Raw genomic sequence first — 21,968 nt, 5'->3', positions numbered from 1 at the left:
GGCGCGGGGTGAAGCGCCCGGCGGCGCTGCGTGCCTCAGTGTCCGCGAGGTGACGCGTCCGCAGAAAGCCGCGGCCGCGGTTCTTGCCCCGCCCTCGGTGCAGGAACGTGGCGGCGATCCGGGCTCAACCCCGGGTTGTCGCCGCCGCGGGCCGCTCAGCGGGAGCCGGCGACCCAGGAGGCCCGCGGCTGTGCCGGGGGCGGCTGAGCGGGCAGCGGCTCCGGCGTGTTTGGCCCGAGCCTGCGCGCCGCCAGGCCCGGTCTGTCTCCTGAAGCTTGACAGCCGGAGTAGCAGCTGGGCGGACTGACGAGCCGGAGTCGGCCGGTGCCCCCTCTCCAACCAGTCTGCCACGCTGGGCGCCCGAGCTTCGGACCCTCTGCTGTGAAACAGGGTGGTTGTGAGGATGCAGGTTAACATGCCGGACATTGAGCGCACAGTAGTTTCTCCAAAATAGAGGGAGGAATTAAACGGGACCCAGTCTTAACACAATCAGCAACAAGGATGCATCTCAAAACAATGCTCTAGGGAAAAGGTAAACGCAAAAGATGGTAATCTCATTCCGTTTCTATGAAATTCTAGAAGAGGCAAAAGTAGTTACAGAAAGCAGTTGCCTGGGGAGGATGGAATGCAAATTGGGGGAGGGTAGAATGCAAATTGGGGGAGGGGAGACGGTTCAAGTGGTGGCTGGAGGGTAGTTGAGCATTGAGAGGTTGGTGAGAAAAAATTAGCAGTTAACAAAATCAGCACCAGTGACCAGCACAGAAATTCCTCCGGTCCAAGACAGATAAGCTCCACCACCCCCAGTTTATGCACCTCCCCAGATTCGCTCAGTCCCACCCCTACCACCCCCATTTTAGCCTCTTGCTCAGTGCAGAGGTCTGGCCTTCGATGTTGTGACTTCCTTTCAGGACAGTCTCCCCCCGGGGGAGGGTCAGGCTTCATTCAGCACAGCTTCTCTCACACCACGGCTTTGATGGAGGCTCTGGCTCCTCCCAGCATTGCTAGACTCTGGAGAAAAACCTTGAGGTTCAACATGCTCTGGCTTCCCTGGCAACTGCCAGGAGGGGTCAGTTACCACGCCCAGAAGAGTGGAGACATTAGAGCCCCCATGAGGCAAACTTGCATCAAAGAGTTCAGAAAGCAAGAAGTAGCCAACCTATAAACTCCCCTCCCTCTCCAGGGACAAGAGGGTCTCAGGGCGCGACGATTGCGCATGGCTTGTCTGGAAGCTGTCCTTTGGGACTGAGCAATCAGCTGTACTCTCTTGTGAAGTGGGTTTCAGTTCAATGCAGAACCTCCTTTGTATTTCCCCTCACCCTTGCTGCCCTGGGGTTGCCCCTCCTAATAAAATCTTAGCACTTAAACTTGGCCTCTGGCGCTGCTTTCTAGGTAATCCTTTAGCAGCATTTGGGCTTTAGGTCTGTGCTTTACTGAAAATTTCACAGCCACAATAACAAAACCAAAATTATTTTTGGCTCAGGCTTACTGTTCTATTAGACCTAAACGGCTAGTTTAAAAGGCAACCAGTTGAGATCACAGCTAAATATGTGAATTTATAGATACTTGCCTCTGTTTGAAGTTGGTAGAGATAAAAGTTTGGTTTTCCATTTATTGATGCTTTCCTCTCAAGAATAAATTCCTAGAGCACAGACACATGTTTTAAACATTTGGAAGCTTGAAAAATTTGAGGTGCATGTCGATGCAAAACAAAATGCTTTTCAATCTTGATCATAAAGCTGTTAGTGGGGTGTGGGAAGTTGAGTTATATGTTTTTGGTTCATTCATAAAGCCATGTTCTATTGTACCTTTCCTAAAATCTTATTGTCAGGGGAGGCTATGTTAAAGCTTTTTAAAGCAACTTCTTCTGGTCCAGAATGCTTTGCAAAATTATTAAAGTGTTTTTCTTTGCGTTATCTTAAATATTTGAAGACTTCAGTAAGGTCATATTTTTATTGATAGCCACTGGCTTTGTGGCCTGCTGTTCATTGCCAAGTTTGTCAGACCTTTCTTTCTCTTCCCTCCCACCTGGTTCCCTAACCATTGTAACTTGATCAACAGTAATTTGAGATGAGACTGGCCAGGGTCATATGTTAAATAGGACATTTCCACTTTCTTGACCACAAAATCCTCCCTTTCCTGGCCACTTAAACACTGTTACATAATCTACAAAAATATGGATCTGATGGTCTTCTGAGACATGTTGGCAAAGGTCACGCCTTCTAATCTACCTTTCTATTGGCATATTTTTTTATTAGAGACTTAATTTTATTTATAATCTGGCCTTTCAGAGCAGGAAAGTTTTATTTTTAAAAGCATGTTCTGCCCTCATCTATATCATCTTAGTGAATTGGTTTTTGCAGAGAAAACTTTGTCATCCTATCACGTGAATAATTTTTAATCTTTGCATTTGAAAAATGTTTTATCTGGGGTAATTCTAATCACAAGCAAACATGAAGCCAGGCTGTATACATATTGTATTTAAATACCTTTTCACAAAAAGAAAAAACATTTAAAAATATCTTGGGTTACAAACATGCAGTATCAGAGGACATCCCGTTAAGCAAACGTGACAGCTTCTCTTTAAATGCTAGCACTTGATTCTTTCCAAATATATGAGGGCAGATAATGTTCTAGCAAATGTACAGGTTTTATAAATACAGAGAGATTTAGGAAGAAGAATCCACAGAACTCAGAGATTGAATTTGGGAGGTGAACGGTGCCAGGGAGCATGGGTCGAGGGAGGATGGAGTTAAGGATGACCCCCAAGTTTCTGATTTACACAGCTGGGTATGTGTTGGTTCCTCTTGCTGAGAGAGGGAGCAGGGTGGGAGGAGACATTTCACATGTCAGTGGGGCATCAGAACAGAGAATCCAATAGGCATGAGTGGCTGAGGAGAGGGTTTCAGCTGGAAAAAGGGGCTGGGAAACCTCATGGGAAAGATGATCAGCAAAGACAGGGAAGCAGATGAGGTCACCCAGGATGAGTGTATGGAGCAGAAGGAGAAGCATGTCTGAAGTCAGCCCAGAACTTCATCATCTAAGGATGATGGGTAAAGGAAGAGTCTTGCAAAACATCAGTCAAAGACACAGGACGGGAGCCAGGAAAGTCTGGATCATTTGTCCAAATGCTTATTGAGCATCTATTATGAGCAAGCATTTTGCCATGTATTATGAGAAGCGCCTAAGTGAGTAAAGTCCCTACTCTCATGAAGCTATTATAAAATAACTATTAAATATCAATAGTTTTTCCAGTGACCCAACAATAACCTATTGGGAAGTGTGTGTGTGTGTGTGTGTGTGTGTGTGTGTGTGTGTGTGTGTGTATGTGTGTGTGTGTGTGTGTGTGTTATAAGGTTTATATTTATACACATATTTATACACAATAAAAATATTGACAAAAACTGGAAGGAATCTATAAAAAAGAAAGAAAAACATGAAAGAAAAAAGATTTTAATAAATTGAGAAATCTGCTATGCTCTGAGATAAATTTATCTATTTTTTATTTGTGATTTTAACCAAAATTCCAATGTGATTTTTTTTGAAGTTGAAAAAAATTGATTCCCATTTTGAGGACAAAACGGGAGAGTAGCCAGAATACTTTTTAAAAGGAAGAGTAATAGCAGGAGGTTTACTGTACCAGATGTTATTATAAACCCACAGTAACTACAATAATTTTCAACTCCTGAGAAAAGATTCATAAATATATTAATGTTTCAAAACAGACTTGAAAGAAACTTCAATATACCAATAAATGGAGCATCACCAATGAGGAGAACATGGATTATTCAATAACTGGTACTAGGAAAACCAGCCAATCATTTAGGGGGAAAAAAATTTGTTTAAATGCTCACTTCATACTATATACAGAAATACATCCCAGATGGGTTAAAGAGGCCAATGTAAAACAAACTGTAAAAGAACTAAAAGAAAATGTAAGTAAATATTTAAGTGATTTAAGAACTAACTGCAACACAGTGGAAGAAACCATATAGATGTATCTACATAAGCATCTGTATGTCAAAATAATTATAAACATTATTGAATAATATTGTTTATAATTCAAAGTAGAAAGATATTTGTCAAAGTAGAAAGATATTTGTCAAAAATATCATAAAATGGCAGAGTTAGTATTTGCACAAAGGTCCTTAAAAGCCTGTTTAGAGAAGAAACCCTAACACCTTTGTGCAGCAACAGCATCCTATTGTGGACAAAAACTCAGAGGGAACCACTTTGAAGAAGAGAGCTCATTTGGGAGAATCATTTGTTCTATTTTTAGAATGCCAGTGGTTTGTTGCCTGCTTGTATGTTTCGTTTTGTTTCCACCTCATTTCATGTGTAAAATGTATATTTGGATTACAAATGCTTTCTTCCCCAATTTCTTTTTTGAAAGCACCCCTAAAATATTGTCCCCTAGGTCCTCTGGAAGAGGTTCACTAGTTTTATCTCATCATTAGTTCTCGGGTAGATACTCTTACTATCTAGCTTTTCCAGATTAGGAAGGTTGTGTCTTGTGGCTTTAAGTACAAATGGACAACAAACTGAAATATTAACATAAACAATCATTCAAAATAAAGTCATTAGAGAAGAAGCTAAGCCGAATGAACACGAGTTAGAGAAAGAAAGGCAACTGTTAAAAGTACCTACCAATCTTCCAATACAGTACGCATGCTCAGCCAGGATTCTTACACCTTGCCCCCATTCTTAGCTGTCATAGTCCACAACAAGGGATATAGCGTAGCTTTCTGTAGTGCCCAAATGAGGACAGGTCCCAGAGTCCCCAGGCTGGAGAGACATGAGGCTGTGAGGAAGCTGGCTGACCTGGATGGGAAACACCATCTGATGCCTGCACTTGTGCTGGCGCTGAATGGGGCTTGAAACACGACTGTTCTAAGCATGTTCTGACCTCATAATACGTATGGATTGTCTCAGGTAACCACCAAACAACCCCAGGATTCAGGTGCTTTTATGATCTCCATTTTCCACATTGGGAAACTGAACCACAGACAAGTTAAATAGTTTGCTGAAGTTCACACAGCTAGAAAATGCTACAAGTTATATTTGAGCCAGGTAGTTGGAGCTAAGCTCCTTGCCACACTTAACCATCTACAAAGCTCTTTCATCCACAAGAGCTTATTTGATCCTCACATTTTTGTGAGGTGATCAGGAAATATTCTCCCCAATTTACACTTAAGGCAGTGGGAAGCCACAAATAGGTTATTGTAATTAGTAAATTTTTTTAATATATTTTTTTAATGATCTGATAGAAGCTAACAACAGAGCATGGATGGACATGTGATAAGGAATGACTGGAGAGAAACAAGACTTAAGGGCTTGGATCGGAGGAAGAAATGCCCTGAACTTTAAGTGGATTAAACACAAGCTGCATGGAGAAGAAGAGATCTGGGAACAGGCAAAGGGGGGTTATCCTGAGCATATTGAGAATGAAAATCATTCCAGCTCACAAGCCATCAGGTCTAATGAAGCTGGATGATAATCAGTGAAAGAAACCATCCACAGCATTCCCATCTTGTTGAACTCGGCCACCTTCCTAAAATATTAGCTCCCATTCCATGTCATTGTTTGTCTAAGAATCCTGTCGTTAAACTTATGTCTCTGTTGATTTACCTGGCCTTTGTTAGTTCAGATAACAAAGGCTAGAGGTTGTGTCTAAACCCCCAGCGATGCTGCCATTGTACGATAGGATTTTCACCCAGTTTTTAAATAGAATCATGATAACAAAGTTTATACAAATACTTTTAGAATTTGCTTACATAGAACTAAAACAGTATTATTAACTTCTGAACTTGTTGCTTGCTTTTTTTTTTTTTAAGATTTTATTGGGGAAATGGGGAAGGGGAACAGCCAAGTCATTGTCCTTCAATCTTAGTTGTGGAGGGCGCAGCTACCTCAGCTCCAATTCCAGTCGCCATCCGGCCACCCATCGGCAGCTCGTGGACACTCAGCTTCAGGTGCCATGTTCAATCTTAGTTGCAGATGGCCATAGCCCACCATCCCATGCAGGATTCGAACCAGCAACCTTGTTGTTAGGAGCACAAGTTCTCACCAGCTGAGCCGTCCTGCCACCTGTTGGCAGCTCAGTGGCAGCTCAGCTGGGATGCAACTCACTGGCTGTGAGAATGGAACATGAGGTTCAGAGCTCGCCCTCATAACTAACTGAGCCACTCAGTCGGCCCTTGTTGCTAGCTTTTTGATTTCATTATTTTTTATTCCACAATATTGTAAATTCAAAGAAACTTCATAAGAAACATGCATGTTCTGAGAAATTTTCTTTTATAAAATGATCTCTGTTAAATGCACTGGACCTCCATCTATTTAAAAATAGAAACAGAAAGAATTCTTTTGCTGTATGACTGTTGCCCACTCATTTATCTGATTTTGTTCAAGTCTTAATTGATAAGTATTAGAAAAGATATCAAAATGTTCTTAAAATCAGTATGTATCATCAACTGCAAGGGAAATTCTTTTACCAATGTAAATTATAGCATTAACCTCAAATTCTAAGTAATGAAATGTCATATCGTTTCATAAAATTTATCATAAGAACATCATAAGAACATTATGTCTTTAGGTATAAATATTTTCATAAATTCCCATCTAAATCTTCTCTCAGAAGCAAGTAAATTCCATGCAGTAAGCCTTTCCTAACTCCCCTTTCCTGGTCCAAACATGCATTCTTTCCTTCTATTAATTCTTTGTCATAGAAATCCTTCAGTGGTCTGTAGCAACCAAACACATTTCCTATATTTTATCTCAAATACTTAAAAAGAAAAAATTGGGGGATTGTTCAGATCGAAATATTTGGCTATGCCTCAGAGGGAAAGAAAAAGGCATTCTTAATCCTGATTCTAAAAACAACATTGTTCTGTTTTTTAATTTATTTTATTTATTTTGTATTTTTTTTATTGCTGGTGCCGTCATGAATAAACTATAAGATGATTCATCCAATGAGAATTTGAATGCTGGTGGAAAACTACAGAAAATTCAGGTGAGTTGAAGGAGAAAGAGATGAAGGGCTTGTGAGGAAAATGCAGTCAGAAAATGAAAAGAGATGTTCTCTGAATTCAGGAAAACAAATGTAGCAGGTTTGAACTCACACTTAAAGTCTGCTAAAGGCCAGTGACATATGACACCATGATGGGAAAAGACTCTAGGGTGAAAAGTTTTCTAACTTGGCTATTAAATTGATGTAACTCACTGATGAGTGTGCCCACTTGGGATTTTAATTACTGCGACATCTGTTTAGTGGAGTGTATTACTAAATAGGGATCAAATACAGAGATCAAATTACGTGGGGAGGAGAGTGGAGATGACATTCATGACTCAGAAAGGAGAGCTATCAGCCAGGCCAGGGGGAAATCAATCTCAGCTTTACATCTCACCAACAGAGACGCAATTATTTTAGATGTGGAGCTGGTTAGCATCCTAGGTCATGAATTTAATTAAATAACCCTCGAGTGGCAGAAAACAGAGCAAACCACTGTATTTAACTGTCAGTAAGACATGATGCAAATAAATGGTCCAAATTCCTCCTCTTTTCCTCTCCCACAACACATAGATTTGGTGTAGTTTTCTTAAATTCACAACTCTCTTCCTAATTTAGCCCAGTGACATCCAATAAACTCACCTAAATGGGTGGCTTGAACAAGAAGCAGGAGTCCACATTCTCACAACGAAATACTTGGGAAGATGGGGAAAAGGAACAAGGATTAAATCACCATTTGGGTTCCTTCCTTGGGCTCAGTAAAAATATAAATAATCAGAGAAATATCCTGGAATCAAAGAGAAGGCCATTTGGCCTTCTTGTTGGCAATTTTAGCACCTTGGCAGGTAAAGAAAAGCTGAGGGAGGAAGACTCAAAACAAGTGGTTGGTGGCAAGAACTGCAGGAGAGATTCCCAAGCAGAGAAGAGACAGGGAGAATGCATTCGGCTTTTGAAATGAATATTCAAAATCCAGTTTTACTCAGTGTGTCCCCTGAAGCTCACTGCTGAGCTCCTGTCAACAGTTGGCAGCCTCTTCCCCATAACTGAGTCTCAGCAGAAAGGTGATTGTTTTTAGGGCTTTCACCCCAGCTCTCCATTCAGCTTTCCTTCCCATGTATCACCACTTCCTTCAGCAACAACACCATTCTTCCAGCATCCAACTTAGATATACTGGTTTCCTCCGAAATGCTTTCTCTCCCTTTTCAAATAATGGAAACCAACTGGAGAGAACTTAAGTAAAACTAAATTTGCTGGTCGAATGAATACTTGGGTATCTCATCAAACCCAAGGAAGAGTTGAACAACCAAGCCTTCCTCAGGGAGAGCTGGCCCAGGGCAGTTCCCAAGACCTCAGAGGCTGAAATCCACTAATTCCTCCAAAGACCTGCCATTAACTGCTTAGCTACCAACTTTCAGTCACTGGCTCTCTGTGTAAAATCCAAAATTCCCAGGACATACTGATACACACACACACACACACACACACACACACACACACACACACACACACACACGTTGTATGTATTCAAGCTCATGCTGTTTAATGAACTCTGAAAATCATCCTACTGTGGGTTCATTCCTTTGAAACTGGCCCGTTTTGCTACCACCATTTTAAAGTCCTAAGAAGAACTACTTCAGGCACTGCTCACTTGAGTTGAGTGTATGTGATTCCCATGCTGTGACCAGACAAAGTGGCAGCACTCCTGACAGAACAGGGCTCGAAAAGAGCCTATTCTTGCGTGGGTGAGCTACACTTTCAAAATGTCCTGGCCAAAGTCCCCTCAACGGGCTTCAACAACCAGGCTGGCTTTTGGAATTCTGCAGCCGCATTCATTCATTCGTTCATTCATTCATTCAATCGTTGTTTATTGATCACCTACCGAGTGCCAGGCAACTATGCTAAGATGATATGCTGGCTGCAAAGGTGTGTGGTTCCTGCACTCATGGAACTTAGACCTGTATCAGGTCTAAGTGAGCAACAATGTAAAGGCTTCTAAAAATAATTTTTAACTCCTTCCCCCACCCTCTTGGATGAAAAACCCAAGGATTTTGCCTGAGCTGTGAGGCAACCTCATTGTTAATGAGGTTAAGATTTCACTCCCTGTATTCAGAGAATTAGGCTACATCAGATGAGAACTGAGATTGCTTCAAATTAACCACAGCCAGGTGACACTTATTTTTATGGTGTGACTTGGAGGGTATGGTGTCAGGTGGGTATGGAATTACTTTTTGAAAAATAACTGGTGTTTTCTTCCCTATCGGAGCCAAATAGATAACTGAGTGCAAGTTGATTTTTTTAAAAACTCTAGCCATTTCCCCTGGGAGCACAATTTGGAAGACGTTTATCAGCTGAACTGCCAGAAGAAAGTCAGGAGCTTCTAATTGGCAAGAGCTGCTAAGGCCACAGAGCATCTACCCAGGGCTATATGTGCAAAGCATCTGGAAGTTTGGTTTGGGTTTAGATCTGAGAAAATTTGCTGTTCTGGTTTGCTTTGATTCCAGTTTGAACTAGTTGTTTAAGTGTTCTTAATTTTTTTTTTTTGGTTCAACTTCATGTGTTAATTTTAAGTTTTAGCATATATTAAGGTTCATTCTAATTGTCAGTTGAGGATTTAAGTCAATTCATATGTGTGGTAAGGCTATAAAATATGTGACTAGAATATAGCAGCAGCTAGAGGATGGGTGCATTGGCTGTTGGCCCTAAAAAGGAAATTGGGTGGAGCAATAGAGTATCTATTTATCTATTATATTGGGTTGTCGGAAAAGTCATGATGCATTTTTGCAACAAAAAACATAGAAAAATACGTCATGACTTTTCTGACAACCCAATAGTTCACCCCTTGTGCTGCTCAGATGCACTTGCTTCTTATGTAATAGAAACTTCTACCTAGTAACTAGCAACTCCAGGACCTTGGTTAGCCTTTATTGCTGCGGAACCACAAGGTTAATAGGAAAACTACAGTTGCTGCAGCTGCAATGGATCTCAAGGCTGAAATAACTGGCATTTTATTCCATTCTCCACCAACTATTTTAGATTTGGCACAGCCTCGGCTAGCACTCATGCTGGTCAAGGCAGATCACACTATAGTTGTGAACACCAGCACAATAGTGGCAGATGACATGGGGATCTGGGCCATCAGCTAGTACAAGTTTATTTTGTCCTCTGGCCCTGCTCATGCCCAATCTTATATCTGCCACTTCCATTTTGGATTGCTGCTGAGCCCACCCAACTTATCATTTGCTGGATCTGACAGAACCCAGCTCAGGATGACCATCTCTGGCTGCAAATTAGCTTGGTGTCTCATGGTCACATACCCCATTTCAATCAAGGTCTGTAAGAACTTCTGTTCGAAATGTATACAGATCTTTACTAGAGATGGCACGACCTTGCAACAGAATCCTAGGAATCCATGCTGTGGTTCTCCTTTTGGGATCACTGGTAAATCTCTACATGACATCTTTCCCCACCACAGATCCCTCTAATACTATAAGGTCTGCTGAGTGATATGGCAAGGCTTCTTGCACTGATGCCTAAGACCTGCTGTCTTTTACAAACTCTGTCACCTGGTAAAAGGGTTGAAATAACATCCTGAAGTGCATGGGAAATAAATACTGAATACACTTAATGGAGGGCTTTCAGTCTCCATTCTCATAGGGACCACCCTCTCCTTCAGTCAATGGGTTTGGACCTGAAAATTGGCTCAGGTCTGGAAGTTCCACAAGTGATTGTGACTTTCTATTGGTGTAGCTGCCCTTTGCCTCCTGACCATCCTTTTTTTTTTTTTAATTTTATTGGGAAACAGGGTGTTTTTCCAGGACGCATCAGCTCCAAGTCAAGTAGTTGTCTTTATCTAGTTGTGGAGGGCACAGCTCCTTGGCTCATGTGGGAATCGAATCGGCAGCCTTGGTGTTATGAGCCTGCACTCGAACCACCTGAGCTAACCGGCCACACCTGACCACCCATTCTTGATTTTATTTCATTAATTGATACCCTTTTGACTGCCTATCTGTCTTCTTTCAGGATCATTGAGTTCTATTAACTATCTTTATAGCTCTCTATGAATTGGGTCCATGGATGCCACACCAATTTTGCAACTCATTACAATAATTGCACATACCTGGCTTCTGACAGTTAATTACTGTCTCTTGGCCTCTATTGTGTCAGGATCCTATTATCCCTATTAAGAAGGCCAGTTCTGTAACAGTGTCTCCTCCAGTCAACCCTGGCATACAGAAGAGTGTCGCCCTGCAGTTCTCAGTGACCATTCCTCTTAACAATCATTACCTATCACTTCGGTAAATGGTATGTTCTCTGGAACCTCTCTTAGAACAGAGTCAGCTGCGGGGTCTTTCACCCCTACATAGGCTACGCACCCCAGCATGCCCACCCCATGAGCCATTTGATTTCTTCTTCCACTTGGATATGGCAGTTGTGGCATTTCCACTTTATTTAGTGTGGGCTGTTAATTTCTCCAAATTTCTAAGAGCCATCTTCATACTAGGGGTCCTTGGTCAGGTGATAAATACTGCATCTTGGGAAATTGTTGCTATTATCAGTAAATTCTCCCTAATCCAACTTTAGTCAATCTTCTTTATGATTGTACTGCTAGGTTTTGAGATGAATTTTTCCCTTTTGTGTGCAAAAAAGGTACTCTAATAGTCTCTCAATCAGGACCATCCCAGCCCAGCTTCCAGGATGAAGAAAGGTGAATGGAACCCTAGCAGAGTTGCTTTCCAGAGATCTGCCATTTTGCAATAATGCTGTAATATTCTTGATCTAGTCCTAAAAATCAAGATTAAGAGGCTATATGGGTTATTCCAATGTGCTTTGCTTTTGCATAAATAAAATATGTCCCCTGATTTCATCTTACATTCAGTGTTTATAAATGCAAGTGTAATGGCTTAATTAGTGTCTCTGCCAGTTGCAGGTTTTATTGTAGAAGGTACTTTCTGTAGGGGAAATAGGAAATGAAGGAAGCAGTAAGACCAAATGTTTCCAGGTTTTGTAACAAAATGCTGATTGTTTTATACAGATTAACTTTGACTCCTTGATTTTTTAAAATGAATTGCTTCCTATGATAGCATTGTTTATGTGTAATTCTCTTCCAAACTCCATTTACAAAAGTGAAAAGAAGAGTAGCAAAAGTGATCTATTGAGCACTCACGTGCACAGTTGTACAGGTTGTGTGTTGCACAACAGTACCGACACATCTAAGGGGGGGGTGGTTGACATTGTAGACATCATTATTTGCATATTTATTAAGAAAATTTTTCAGTAGATGGCAATAAAGTCTTGCTCCAACAAAATCAGAATATTACAACAATTTCTGCCAAACAAAAGTAAAGTATCTTTAGGAGGCTGTACACCTTCTTCTAGTCACATAAAGATCTCACAGACTCTCGGTGGCACTGCTTTCTACACACCAGGGCCTACGCTCACTCACCCCTGTTTAATCCTCAGGAGCCTAGGAAATGGGTGCTATTAGTAACTTGCCTACGGCCACTGAGTCAGGGTGCAGTAGTTTCTAGAGTGTAATGTGGGTCTCTAACTCTAGAGCCTGTCTTCTTCTGCACTGAGAGATGGTTTTTCAGAAAACTATGGCCTGGGGATTTAAAGAGACTTGACCAGAGAGTCTTGCAGCCCTGCTACTCACCCAGACTGTTCTGCTGTGTGCTGACCACAGTGCTAGGTGCCACTAGGGTCTGAAGAGAGCAAGGCACACAACATTCATCCAAGAAAATGGTCATACTTGAGTTAGTAAAGAAAAAAATGGGAGAATGATGACATTCTCTTTGGCATTTTTTAAAAATGCTTTTATTGGGGAATTGGGGCAGGGGAACAGTGTTGGGGAATTGGGGAAGGGGACTAACCAAGTTGTTGTTCTTCAATTTTCGTTGTCGAGGGTGCCAGTTGCCATCTGGCTACCCGATGGCAGCTCGCAGCCTCTAAGCGCAAGGTGCTGTGTTCAATCTTAGTTTCGGGTGGGTGTAGCCAGCATCCCATGCAGGAGTCGAACCAGCAGCCTTGTTGTTAAGAGCACACGCTCTATCCACTGAGACGTCTGGGCGGCAGCTCAGCTCAAGGTGCCGAGTTCAGTCTTAGTTACAGGTGGGCATAGCCCACCATCCAACAGGCAATTTTGTTGTTACACCAGCTGAGCCATCCTGCCACCCATGATTGGCAGCTCAGCGACAGCTTAGCTCGGGCACAGCGCCACTGGCCCATGTGGGAATTGAACCAGCGGTCCTATTGGTCAGAGCTCACACTCTTAAGCCACTCAATCAACTGAGCCACTTGGCTGGCCCTCTCTTTGGCATTTTAATTACATTTGTATGATTTAAACTTTACATGCTACAGAAATTAAAAAACCAGAGAACCTAATACAGGTTACAATATTTTTCAAAGAGTTAGAATTCTTTATATAAAAAATATATTGAATAAACACCATCAGTAATGCATAAATTTTATATTTTAGTATAAATTTTAGCAAAATTGCTTTACCACTATTCTAAGGACTGCATTAATTCTATATACAAGGTCAGACAATTAAGTTCGCAAACTTATCCTATAAAACATGCTACATATCTCATTGCTGAATATCACTATGGTCACCTTCAGAGTACTCCCCTTGGGAAGTGATGCGCCAACACCAGTGCCTAGTCCACCCTTCAAAGCAATTTTGGAACTCTTTCTGGAATGGCCATCAGAGCTGTCGTCATGTTACCCTTGATGTCCTGAATGTCATCAAAATGTCTTCCTTTCAATATTTCCTTTATCTTCAGGTAAAGAAAGAAGTCATTGGGGGCCAGATCAGGTGAGTAGGGAGGGTGTTCCAATGCAGTTATTTGTTTACTGGCTGAAAACTCCCTCACAGACAGTGCCGTGTGAGCTGGTGCACTGACTGTTGTGATGCAAGAACCATGAATTGTTGGCGAAAAGTTCAGGTTGTCTAAATTTTTCACGCAGCCTTTTCAGCACTTCCAAATAGTAAACCTGGTTAACTGTTTCTCCAGTTGATACAAATTCATAATGAATAATCCCTCTCATACCAAAAAATGTTCTCAACATCATTGCAATAAGTTCACAAACTTAATTGTCCTACCTTCTACATGAGAAAGGTTTTCTTGAATGCATAAATATCTATATCAAACAATTTTGCAAAATAATATATTAGCATAGTATTCATCCAATGCTGTAAAACTGATAAGCCATAAGTAGAACTCAATTTAAAATCTCTATAACAAATACTAGTCAATCATTAATAAAAGGGGGCCATTTATAAATACTTTATATTGATCCCTAATTTATCACTAAAGAGAGCTTTTAACCTAAACACACTAAAAAAACAGAAAAGTGAAAACTCCATCTTCCATGAATCAAGCACACTGCTATTAATTTTTACTTTTTATTTTTAAATAGCATGTATAGCATGAATACACTTTCTAAATTTTTTTCTGTCTGTACAAAGGCTCAGAGAGAAACATGGAATTATGTTAACTCGATGACAATTGTTTCCTGGGTTGTGAGATTTGGAGTGATGTTTTGCTTTTTTCTTTATCCTTTCATGTACTGCCTAAGTTTCTAAAAAACTGATTTTTGCAAACACAATAAAACTCACCATACGTTAAAGCAATTATCACTGAATATGTGTCTAATTGTATGGCTTCTAGAAAAAATAGTGAAATGGTAAGTGGAATATTTATAGTTAAGACTGACATTTGATCTTTTTAATCTCTGAAACAGAATAGCTACAAATAAATATTTTCTAGACAGTGAATTTTGTGGCAAAATAAGCCAGAGTATACACAAGCCTCCAACATTTGCTAGCACCTAACTTAAAGGGTTGATGATTTGAAAACACAACAGACAAATCCTTCATTCTTTCAAGGTTAGTTTTTAAACTTGACATCTTAGACTGGAGAGGGCCTCACCCAGAAATTTCAAGTCACGGTTTATGTTAACAAGACCTCAAATAAAGTTTAGAAACAAGCAAATCTTTCATACTTTCTTTAAAGGGATACTTTGAGAGGAAAAGGTTAGAAAAACAGGTAAACTTCCTATAAATATGAAGTTATTTGTTTTATATACTAAATGAAGTATGGCTGTTTTGTGTTCACTGTCTTGTGCCTATTTTACTCCCTGTGTCTGGGTGAATGGGTTTATATTAGAAAACTCCATGAGGGCAGGAAATACAGGTTTTCTTGATCATAAATCATTTGGTATAAATCCACTTATCTAAGAGTACAGGGCCTGGTTTCCCAATCCTTGATTTTTGGCCCAAACATATAATCTGTCTTTGACGGTCATTGCCCATAAATCACATGCCAGTTTGCATAGAATGGACAGTTTACAACTATCATTGCAGGTTATTTTAATAAGCATATTATTAGTAAGCTGAACAAGTATTATCACCCTTACTACTTAACAGATATGACTAGAACCCAGATTTTCAACATCTTTTTCAAGCACCACTGGTATGCATCTATTTCCATAACAGGTGAAGTGAATGAATAATAATGAGGGTCAAACAATAATCAGATTCAACAAATTCTATTCCTGAACTGAAGTTCTAGAAATATGAAGTGTGATAAAAAAAATATGGTGAATATTTAAATTAAAAAAAATATTACAGTAAAAGACACATTGCCATTAATTCCCCTCAAAATAATCTCCCTTCACTTCGAACACATTTATCCCATTGTTTTTGGCACTTTCTGAAGGAGTTCTGGAAGTCCTCTTTTGTGATTGTCTTTAGTTGCGCTGTCGTGGCTGCCTCAATGTCCTGAATCAATTCAAAACGTTTACCTTTCATTGTCATTTTGACTTTTGAGGAAGAGCAGAAGTCGCACGGTGCCAGATCTAGTGAATAAGGTGGATGAGGACACATGGTAATGTTTTTGTTTGACAGGAATTGCCGTATAACAGAAGCGATGTGTGACACAGAGAGTTGTCAGGATGGAGTATGATTTACAGCACACTTTAAAACACACCTGACTGACTGCACCAAACAAGCTGAAACTTGTCACACATTGTTCGACATGCTGCTTCCCATATTGAAGATTCTTGCCTTTCCCGTTGGATGGCACTCGGCAGCAGCATTCACCATAGTTTTTTATCACACCTCGTAAATTTTTCAGCTAAATGAGATACCCTAATGATAATTGAATTTTAAATAAACTGCAGGGGGTTGGGTGAACAGTGGGACAAGGGTTGCTCTGTCTAGAGAACTGGAATTGACAAAATTCAAACCAGGGGTGAAAATACCACAGAATGCCATCAATGAGAGACACTATTTTTGCTCTAACACAAAATAATTATTATATTATAAAAAGTCTCATAATAGACTTCAAAAAATAAAGCTTCATTTTGCTTTAAGTATTTTATGTCAAGAAACACTTCATAGCCTAAATTTTCCAAATTGCATATGATCAAAGTATAGCACCCATTCAAATACCATTAAATGTTTTATTACTTTCTTAGTTTAATACTATTTGATAAGTACGAAATGATGTATGAAGTGAAAACCTTCAAGTTCAACATAGAATGGCAAGAAATACATAATAGGAAATTCACTATTCCTGTAAGATCCAAGGAGGTTTTATCCTAGATAAACCAGTTTCTTCATTACCAACATGGTCATCTAAGAAAAAAGTTTTAATAAAGATGAAAACTACTTTTATTTTTTTAGATTGTTAAAAGCTTCATAAGACAAGAGGGCAGGTAGGAAGGAGAGGAAGGCAAGCTACAACACTGAGAATAAAAATTATATTTTCTTATGCAGTGAGTCAAAGAAATTACTGCAAGGAAACAAAATAGGCACAAGGAAGCATTAAAAAGTGAAACCGCAAGCAATTCCAGGCAAAAAAAAAAAAAAGGGACGATCTTGGGTATAATAACATTTAAAAAGATGTAACAAAGTTATGCACAGTTAGGAAATGATGACAGAGATGAATCCAGAAAATACCAAAAATAAATGGGTAGGATCCCTTTGAGAAGGAAACCTGAAATTCGGCCAGATTGGAAACACTGTGGCATAGGGGCTCCCTGGTTATCATTCACCTCCTCTGCTATCATTCACCTTCCAGGGGAGATCACTGTAAGGATCTCCCTTTAGGTTAAAGACACACTCATGCCAACTATCCAAGATTCCTAAATCTAATGACATATTCCCCAGGGTGAGAAACATGCTAGATAGGAAAAATGAAAAGGACAAGTCTAATGCTGTTTTTATCTAAAATTTTATTTGGACTCCCTCTTTCCCCCTTTTAACTCCTTAAGTAAAGATGCATATAAAGTCTGATGGTATTCTTTTCAAATTATATCTTAAATCTCTGGAAATGTGACTTTTGAAACTTGGAAAAGTGAAGCTAAGACAAGGGAATACTGATGATCCATTTTACATGGCTGCTTCCTTGTTTATTCATGAGCAGAGCTCCAATAAAAAACCTTTCAGGGCCCGCCGAGTGGTGCATTGGTTAAGAGCTGGCTTGGGATGCCAGAGGGCCCCAGTTCAGATCCCACATATGAGGGCCAGTGATACTGCCCTCTATAGCTAAGATGCTGAACAACAGCTCAATCTGGAGCTGGGCTGCCATGAGTTGCCGGCAATGGCGTAGGCTGCAGCCCCTGCTGCAGTGGGTTGCCATGGGCTACCTTGTGTAGCCAGCAGCCAGCGTGTGCGGCCAGCAGCCGCCGTGATCGGTGGTCCAGAAGCCAGTGATTGATCTGTCTCACCCGGGAAGAGTGCAATGATGGTGCCAACTTGGGCCAGTGAAGCAACGTCCTCCACAACTAGAAGGAAGAACAAAAGGACAGCAACTTGTCTGTTTCCCTTCCCCCAATTCCCTAGCGTTGTTCCCATCCCCCAATTCCCCAATTAAAAATCTTAAAAAAAAAACACAAAAAAAACATTTCAGTGAAAATGGAAAGCATGTCTGCAGTAAAATAATGTTTAATGTTGACTTCTATCCTCCCCAACCCCTTGAAAGGTAAGGGACAGTTTAGGTGGGGTAAGAAAAGAGCATAGAAATCTAGGGATGAAGAGGAGAGTTTCCTAAGTTCTTAAGAAAACCTGACAGGTTATTCATAGATTCTGTGTGTTCAATTAATGAATTTATGTAACCAGCATTAGGGTCTCTTTCAAGTACCCTGTACTTCTGTTATCAGTTTCCTCTTTTAACTACAGTAATACCTTGGTTTGCAAGCATAATTCGTTCTGGAAACAAACTACTTGTATTGCAAGACATAGCTCATTTACTACGTTAAAATGTATTAGGAATGTTTGCGCGTCTTGCAGAACACTCGCAAAACAAATTACTCGCAATCCAAGGTTTTACGTATTTCCCTTCTGTATCCTACCGTGGAATTTGCAAGGCTAGCTTTCCTTGCCTATGCCTATGAGGAAGTGGTCAAAATATTATGAGTTTTTGAATACCATCTCTCATCTATATCTAGTTGGGGTGTGTGCATGTGTGTACATATGGTTTTTAACAGAATGATAACAAATGCCTTAAAACCGTTTAATGGATTTTTAAAAATTCTATGTTTAAAGAAAATCTTGTATAAATGACCATGAATAGTTTCTCATATATTCAAGCCACTAATTTTTTTGAGTTTTTCTTTTTTTAGCTGAGCCATCCTCCCACCTGTTGGCAGCTCAGTGACAGCTCAGCTCAGGCCGAGAATCAAACTGGCGACCCTGTTGCTCAGAGCTTGCACTCTTGTGTGAGCTCTTAACCAACTGAGCCACTTGGCCAGCCCGCAAGCCACTAATTTTTAAAGTATTACATAAATTTAGAAAATATTATTCAAAGATATTTCACACTGAATAAATCTAGAATGTAATTAGTTCAAATATTTACAAAGATCTTTAATAACTGTTAGTCATATGTATTCTGTAGTAATTTGAGTATACAAATATAACTTTGCTTAATTAATATTTGCTTGGTAGCTGTCCAGTCTCTGCAGAAGTATATCTGAATATCCAGGAGAATAATACCTGAAAAAAATAAATTTCTGTGAGATAATTGTGAAAAGATTCAGCACAATAGGCACCAAAGATGCAATATAAGGTATTTATCCACAATAATCCTATGAATGAAACTTCATATACACCGTGAAAAATTATACTCTAGTAATTGTTTCTGCACATGGATAGAGACTATCAAGAAAGGGAAAATCTGTGTGGCAATTGAGAATCAGAGGGTTATCAGCCACAGAGGTTCCCCCCATTGGAGGAAGGGACCCCAGCCCCACACCAGGCTCCCCAGCCCGGTACTAGTGCCAGGAAGATGAGCCCCCGTAACATCCTGCTGTGAAAAACAGTGGGGATTCTGACCATCTGGGTGGAACAGAGGCTGCAGGAAACTCAGAAGTCCTCTTTAAAAGACTGCACACAGTCTCACTCACTCCCAGGCACTCACCTTGGTTTCTGACTGAGGGATGGTGACTCGGGGGGCATTGAAGGCATACCGAGAGCAGACTGAGGTGTATACCTTTAGGGTGACGGTTAGAGGATAGTTTCCATTTTCCCTATGTGAAGTCCTCCTCCTGTACTCCTGCAGGCAGGCCCCATCTTTCCTGTTTTGAGCCCTCCTCCCACACCCATGACCAAATCTGAATCTGAATTGGTCTGGTGAGCTCTGCTGCTCCACCCTGCTGACTCCCTGGGACCCCACCCTACCCAATTTCCCCAATGCCTGAGGCACTTTCTTAGTGAGCGGCCAGCTCCATCCATATTACACACTTTCTTTGAAAGCTATCAGAGTCCATGGGCACCAGGCAGGCAGCAACTGGGCTATGTGTGCTCTGAGACTTCTGCTGAGTAGCTCCAGGCTCAGCAGTGGCACCAAATCAGAATCTACATTAACCTGTAAACACAACTTTCCCACTGTAGTGACTCCCTGAGACCCTGCTTCACCCAACGTGCATATCGTATGAGGCTCTATCAGTGGCTGAACCTTAAAAGGAGTCAGCAGGTGACAGCAGGACTCAGGGTGTCCAACATTTTGCAGAGTTACCCCAGGCCCAGTACTGGTGGCAGCCGTCCTTGGCTTGCAGTGTAGCCTCTCCCTGTCGCACATGCCTCCAGGCTTATCACAGGTGGCAAACAATCACAGATCGTTTTGTAGCTCCTGCCAGGTTGTCCCCGGCTGGTCACCTGGCCCTGCACTGGAGCCCCTTCCAATAGGCCCCAGAACCAACATACTTGGGGTTTGGCTTCAGATCACAACAGAGCACCAGCCAATTAGCCCCACATGCAGCACACTCAAAAGGCAGTCTCAACAGGCACTAGAGCCTGCTGGGGTGAATCCCACTCAGTGGGGTAAGCTTATGCACAGTATCCCATGAGCTGTGGATGTGGCCAAACCCCACAACAATCAGCCTGAGGGCCAATGCCACCCACTGATGTGCCAATAGCAATCAAGACTCAACTATAACAGGAGGGCACACACAACCCACACAAGGGACACACCTGGAGCACCAAGAGCAGGTGACCAGGGAGACTGTGCCAGGGCCCCATAAGCCACCTACTATATAAAGCTCCCCAGCCAAGACTGAGGGTGTAGCAGATCTACCTAATATATAGAACAAACACAGGGAGGCAGCCAAAATGAGGAAACAAAGAAATATGTCCGAAATATGTCCCAAATGAAAGAACTAAACAAAATGGAGGCAAGCCACCTACCAGAAACACAGTTCAAAACAATGGTTATAAGGATGCTCAAAGAACTTAGTGAGAACTTCAACAAAGAGGTAGCAAGCATAAAAATAGACATAGAAACCATAAAGAAAACACAACACTCAGAAATGAAGAATATAATGACTGAAATGAAAAATGCACTAGAAGAAATCACCAGCAGACTAGATGAAGCAGAAGATCAAATCAGTGATTAGGAAGACTAGGTAGCAGAAAATACTCAATGAAAACAGCAAAAAGAAACAAGAATTTTAAAAAATGTGGATAGTTAAAGAGACCGCTAGGACAACATGAAGTATAACATGAAGCATCATAGGGGTACCAGAAGAAGAAGAGAGAAAGTAAGGGATTGAGAACCTATTTGAAAAAATAATGACTGAAATCTTTCCTAACCTGGTGAAGGAAATAGACATGCCCAGGAAGTGCAGAGAGTCCCAAACAAGATGATCCCAAATAGACCTGCACCAAGACACATCATAATTAAAATGCCAAAGGTTAAAGACAAAGAGAGAATCATCCTAAAAGCAGCAAAAGAAAGGCTACTGGTAACTTACAAGGGAGCTCCCATAAGATCATCAGCTGATTTCTCAACAGAAACTTTGCAGGCCAGAAAGGACTGTTTGGAAATATTCAATGTGATGAAAAGCAAGGACCTACAACCAGCAAGGGTATCATTTAAAATTGAAGGACAGATAAAGAGCTTCCCAGAAAAGAAAAAACTAAAGGAGTTCATCACAACCGATCCAGTATTACAAGGAGTCTCAGAGGGTCTTTTTTAAGGCGGAAAAAAACCACCAACAACAAACAAAACACAATTATGAATAATAAAATGGCAATAGCTACATATCTATCAACAATTACTTTCAATGCAAAGGGATTAAATGCTCCAATCAAGACATAAGAGGGCTAGGGTCGGCCGAGTGGAGCGATGGTTAAGAACTGGCTTGGGATGTCAGAGGGCCCCGGTTCGGATCCCACATATGAGGACCAGTGACACTGCCCTCCACAGCTAAGATGCTGTACAACAGCTCAACCTAGAGCTGGGCTGCCGTGAGTCGCCGTGACGGCATAGGCTGCAGCCCCTGTGGCAGTGGGTTGCCATGGGCTACCGAATGTAGCTAGCAGCCAGCATGAGCGGCCAGTAGCCGCAGTGAGCGGCCGTCCAGAAGCCGGCGACTGATGTGACTCACCCGGGAAGAGCGCAATGATGGTGCCAACTTGGGCCAGTGAAGCAACGTCCTCCACAACTAGACTGAAGAACAAAAG

The 21,968-nt window shown here is 41.1% G+C and overlaps 1 protein-coding gene across 1 annotated transcript in view; it reads right to left on the bottom strand.

Moving 5' to 3' along the window:
• Nucleotides 1-18,775: 18,775 nt before the first annotated feature.
• Nucleotides 18,776-21,968, bottom strand: part of LOC109377541 (sperm-associated antigen 6) — an 81,827-nt gene continuing 78,634 nt past the window's right edge. Inside the window, exon 11 of the mRNA XM_019633928.1 lies at nucleotides 18,776-19,001. Coding sequence (XP_019489473.1) covers nucleotides 18,932-19,001 — 70 coding nt within the window. The 3' untranslated portion in view covers nucleotides 18,776-18,931. The remainder of the gene's footprint in view (nucleotides 19,002-21,968) is intronic.

This window comes from Hipposideros armiger, unplaced genomic scaffold (assembly GCF_001890085.2).
Source record: "Hipposideros armiger isolate ML-2016 unplaced genomic scaffold, ASM189008v1 scaffold_1439, whole genome shotgun sequence".
In the NCBI taxonomy this organism is placed as follows: Eukaryota; Metazoa; Chordata; class Mammalia; order Chiroptera; family Hipposideridae; genus Hipposideros; species Hipposideros armiger.
This window is presented reverse-complemented; position numbering and strand designations above follow the sequence as displayed.